Genomic DNA, 5621 nt, shown 5'->3' with positions numbered 1-5621 from the left:
TGCATTTTGCTTTAATATGCAATTTTATACATAAAATTTTAATTTAATTCAATTCTCACAAATTATTAATACAATTATTGATATAACATTGTTTCATGTTTATATATTGCATATACAAATAATAATATTTATCCAGTATAATATTAAATTGATGTATTTATGTCTTCAAATGTATATAATTGAATCAAAATTAAAATTTAATGTATATATTTGAACCACAATCAAAGTTTTATGTGTATAATCGCACTAAATCAAAGTTTATCTATCAAATTATACATTAAATCAAAGTTAATGTATAATTTTGATATATGACCTAAATTGCAAAAAATAAACATCTAAATAATTATTATAATAATGAAATATTATAATACCACCAAACTAAATCTAGATACAGTCATGGGATTTAAATTAAAATAATTTTTTTTTAAAAAATACATTATTTACACCGAGTTCAAATTTAAAATTTTAAAATTTTAATGATATAAACTTTATCATTAAATAAAAACTTAATTTATTTTATAAAAAATAGCAATTCAATTGTGATCGGTGTAACTCATGTTGCAAATTATCCAAATATGTTCTAAAACCATGACGTTAATTCCTTACACAATGAAGAAGCGCAATTGCTGAGAAACAATAATCGGAGAACCATTCAACGTTACCCATCTAATCGTTTTTACTAATTACACCAACCTTTACTGGGTCCACGAATGCCATGATCATCATCAACCATAGCAGCCATTGATCATGTGTCAAACCTACCTACAGCCACAGATCCAGTCAAATTATAGACATGGCTGATCAATGTAGCAACCAACAATTGCAATTAATTAATTAATTAATTATAATAAAATAAAAAACAACTTAGATTATCATAGATTCTGGAGGTAGAAGGACAATAAGAAAACTGCTGCTCTCCTATTCTACCACTTTCAATTTCTTCAATATTTTATGCATAAAGTTTCATATTATTATTATTATTTAATTTTTATATATTTTTTCTCATTCCCCTTTTTGAAATCCTGGGAGGGACACAGTTCTAGCCTCCATGTCTGTCTTCCTCTGGCCATTATAGTCTCCCTCTCTTTTCTATTGTGTGACTATATATATATAATCACTCTCATTGTTGTGAAGAGACAAGAATAGAGCAGCTAACTTTCAAACCCTCTTTCTCAACTCAACAAACATGGGGAGAGCTCCTTGCTGTGACAAAGCTAACGTTAAGAAAGGCCCATGGTCGCCGGAGGAAGATGCCAAGCTTAAGGCTTATATAGAGGCAAACGGCACCGGTGGCAACTGGATTGCCTTGCCTCAAAAGATAGGTTAGCAATAGTTGAATCTATATCAATTTTCCTTCCGTTTAAATTACTCTAAATTTTTTTCTTGAATATACCAATTTTAGGTCTAAAGAGATGCGGCAAGAGCTGTCGTCTTAGATGGTTAAATTATCTTCGACCCAACATTAGGCATGGTGGGTTTTCAGAGGAAGAGGATAACATCATTTGCAGCCTTTACATCAGCATTGGAAGCAGGTAAGATTACTATATACTTGGTTGGGGTCTTAATTAATCTGTTCTCAATCTCTAATATGTATATGTTTCTTTTGAATGAGCAGATGGTCTATAATTGCAGCACAACTGCCCGGGAGAACTGACAATGATATTAAGAACTATTGGAACACAAAGCTTAAAAAGAAGCTCCTGGGCAAACAGAGAAAAGTGCAGCAAGCTCGGAGCGCTAGCTGCCTTAGCTTTAAGCAAGAAATGAAGAGAGAAAGTGAGAATTATAGGGTTCCTGGAATGGTGAACCAGGCCTCAGATTGGCCACTGCTGTCACCACCAGTCATGCCCCTAACAAGCACAAACCAAGATCTTTATCTTAGAGACCAAGATTCCATCAGGAATATACTTGTCAAACTAGGAGGAAGATTCTCCGATGATCATCCACAATCAAGCACCACATCCACCACCACCAATCCAATGAATTTTCGATACCCTTTTGATGTTTCTTTTTCTCAAGATCATCAGCTATACGAGGATTCCATGACCATACTTTCATCTGCATCGTCCATTAGTCCCTTAAATAGTACTTGTTCTCAAACAAACAGTACTACCCATTTCAGTATAAACCAGGTTGGTGGTCCTAATGATATGATTCAAGGTCTTGATGCTTTCCAAGCTGAGCTAAGTGAGCTGATCTACAGCAACAATGGATTCGAGGGTTTGTATGGAACAGACAACATGGTTGGTGGCAGCAGTACTGGGACCAGTTCGGTCGAAAGTAGCAGCTGGGGAGACATAAATTCACTAGCCTATCCTCAGTTTGTCTCTGGGTTTGAACCTTGCCAACACCAAAGCATCCCACAAGTTTCTAACTTCGACGAATCAAGCTACTTCGGGCCACAATAACAGCATTGTATACATGGATGGTGTAAATTTGTATCGATTAGGGAATTAATCTGGTTTTTATTGGAGAATTTCAGAACAAAAAAAAAAAGCCTAATGAATTCATGCTGAAAAAGATTAATTCGTTTTTGTAATTCAACTTTTATCTACTTTGAATTATCTATATGAAGTATAAACAGCTTTTCTCTTCTGGGTTTTCTTTACTTTTTAATTTTCAGGAATGTGGAACCCTAAAAAGGTGCTTTGACGTTTTGGCCTCAACTTCCTAGGCTCTAGCAAATTGGCGTATCTAACTATGGCTGCATTCTTTTATTGTTATCTTCATGTCTGGAAATTAAAACATTTGAAAGCACATGTTAATCAATCCATGTATTGCAGTAATTTCCTGCCAACTAGATCAAATGACCCTGTACCTTCTACACTCGGGTGGTTCGTCCATCAACTACAGTACTTCAAACATAAATCCATTAATTAAATATAAAACTATACTGTACTAAGGTTATATATAAATAAATCCATTATTTAAACATACAGGCATATATATATATATATCAGTCTCTTTCAGCGGATAATTTCAAGGTATAGTGCTATATGTATTTTGATTGTCCACTCTAAAGGCAATCCCATGAGTTCATCGACCCCTTGATTAATGGCATGGGTTTAATTTCATAAGAATTAAAATGGCAAAATAATCATGCACATTTTTCTAAACAACAAAAAAAATGGATATAAAATAGGTTCAACTTTAAGTATTATATTGCTCTGCTTTATTATTATTTTTCTGTCTGATGTATTCTAAAACGATTATTTATTTCCAAAACAGTTGCTCCCACTAAGTTAAAAGAAAAAAACACATTATAAACATTTGAAAATTAACATGGCACATTACGTAGTTAATAGATGATCAGAGATGCTGGCTACGATGTTCATGGAGGACATATATTAACTCATTAAACTTATATATATCCCTACTGAATATAGTAAATGTTTTCTTGTTGCATTACTTGATTTCTCTCTTTTGATGTTTGTGAAAATAGGCAATTGGAACTCCATTACTTCCATTTGTCTAAAGCTGATGATATCTTTTTCGTGCAATAATCCATGTTTTCATTATTATTACTATTACAATTATTATTTGATAAAAAGTTGGATACTATAAACAATCATGAGCTAAAGCTTAAAGCATGCATGCACTTTCTTTCAATCATTTTTAATCCTTCACTCACCAAAAAAAATGAGACACAAAAGAAATGAATTTCATATAAATAAATAAATAAAGTGGGTCGATTCAAATTTGGTGAAATAATTAATTGTTTATGTTTAAAATCTTAATTTATACTAATTTTCTGTTTTATTTCTAAATAATTCTTAGATTAATTTTTTTTCTTTAAAAGAAATGATATCAAAGTGGGGGGAAATTAAAGCTCTTAATCATAAATAGGTTTGATTAATTATTTTAAACCTATGGGATAAATGTATTGGAGAAATGGCAGGGAAAAGGCAACCAAAACGAAAATAAGCATAGAAATGGTCTTAAAGTCAAAAGGAGAGATAAAGAGAGGAGCATAGGCACCTAAACAAGATTGACCTACTTCTTTTGGGGTTTTGGCAGCATTCAATATTTATGTATCTCCTAAGTCAATCATGCATCCCTTTCAATTATTTATTTGTTTAATAAAAGAGATTATAATCTTAAAAAAAACAATATGTATAATCGAAAAACAAAACAAATCATTGTAGATGATTGGATATCATATTTTTTTAAAAGAAGTAATTGCATTTATTGAACTAAATTAAGTTTTGATTTCATTTTCAAATATTAATTAACCAAAAATAGAAAAAAAAAAAGAAAAGAAATATACTAGTAATTTTTTTCTCCTATATTTGAGTTATGATTGAGTCTAATTTAGTAACGAGTTAATTGCACTAATTATTCTCAAATTATGATTTTCATTTTAAATTAATTTTTAAATATTAAAACAATTTAATTGTATTCTTAAATTATTGATGTTATATTAATAAGTTCTTTCAATTACTAAAATCATTAATTTATCCATAAATAAACTTTTTATTTTAAATTACGTCACATAAGATTTTATATGTTATTTAATGGTTAAATTAATGATCTTAGTAATGGAATGACATTATTAATATAACATCAATAGTTTTTGGATGTAACTAGAATATTTTGAAGTTTGAAGACCAATTTGGAATGAAAGTCATAGTTTGAATATCTTTGGTGCACTTAAATCTTTAGTAATTTATATTAAAATCTTTAAAAGGAAAATTGAATTTTGAGACACCACTAACAATCTTATCTCAATTGAAAAAACATATAATTGAAATCAAAGAGAAAAAGACAGGTTTAAACCTTGAAGACGATATTATTAAGAGAAATAACCTCAAATCATTAAAAGGATTGACTTTTCATAAACTATAGCAGATATAGATGATATCTTTAGTTAAAAAAATGTAATTTGCACCAAATTATCTCTCTAACTCAATTAACACACTTAAGTTTGATTAAAACTAATTAATTAATTACCATTGTGTCTATTGCCAGGGGTGGAGGGAGGGATAGGCAGTGGCCTTTACCTCCCAAAAATGGAAACTTCTTCATAGAATCTCTTTAATTTTTAGGAAATCACTTAAGTTTTATACCGTTGTAAGTTAATTATTGATATAATAATTAACTATTGATGATATATGTATGCATAGGGAGGAATCCACTTACACTGGTGTAATGGTATAAAACTAAAGTTGTTTTACACCCTTTCATAACTCTTTGTACAGTTAATATTTTAACAATCCAACTATTGAATTTAATATTTATTTATATAGATCATACAAGTCAAATTTGATGTTTTTCAACTATTTGTTTTATGTAAAAAATATTTAATTGTTGAATATATATTAATATATTGAGTATTGTAGATCAATATGATAGAAATATTGGATTGATTAAAAAATTTACATGAATGATAAGTACAATTATATTGATTCAAAAAAAATTTAGTTTTTTTGGGTTACTGTTACTCATTTAACACAACATATTGCTAGCATTTGATGCTTTCCCATGTTATGACTCCAATGGAATGTGATTCGTGAGAATGTTATTGCCGGGAAAGTCACTTTACAATGTTTGGTATAAGATATTGATCAAAATATTAAGAAAGTTACATTATCATGTTTGGTTTACTAAATACTTTCCTAGGA

General features: G+C 29.8%; 1 protein-coding gene across 1 annotated transcript; it reads left to right on the top strand.

Moving 5' to 3' along the window:
- The first annotated feature begins 1010 nt into the window (after nucleotides 1-1010).
- LOC107934684 (transcription factor RAX3) lies at nucleotides 1011-2592 on the top strand. The gene is made up of 3 exons (XM_016867169.2): nucleotides 1011-1322; nucleotides 1403-1532; nucleotides 1616-2592. Exons 1-3 carry the CDS (start codon nucleotides 1187-1189, stop codon nucleotides 2406-2408), a joined length of 1059 nt encoding a protein of 352 aa, XP_016722658.1. The 5' UTR covers nucleotides 1011-1186; the 3' UTR covers nucleotides 2409-2592.
- Nucleotides 2593-5621: the final 3029 nt, after the last annotated feature.

Source organism: Gossypium hirsutum, chromosome A12 (assembly GCF_007990345.1).
Source record: "Gossypium hirsutum isolate 1008001.06 chromosome A12, Gossypium_hirsutum_v2.1, whole genome shotgun sequence".
Classification (NCBI taxonomy): Eukaryota; Viridiplantae; Streptophyta; class Magnoliopsida; order Malvales; family Malvaceae; genus Gossypium; species Gossypium hirsutum.
The sequence above is the reverse complement of the archived record's forward strand: the minus strand, read 5'-3'. Positions and strand labels throughout refer to the sequence as shown.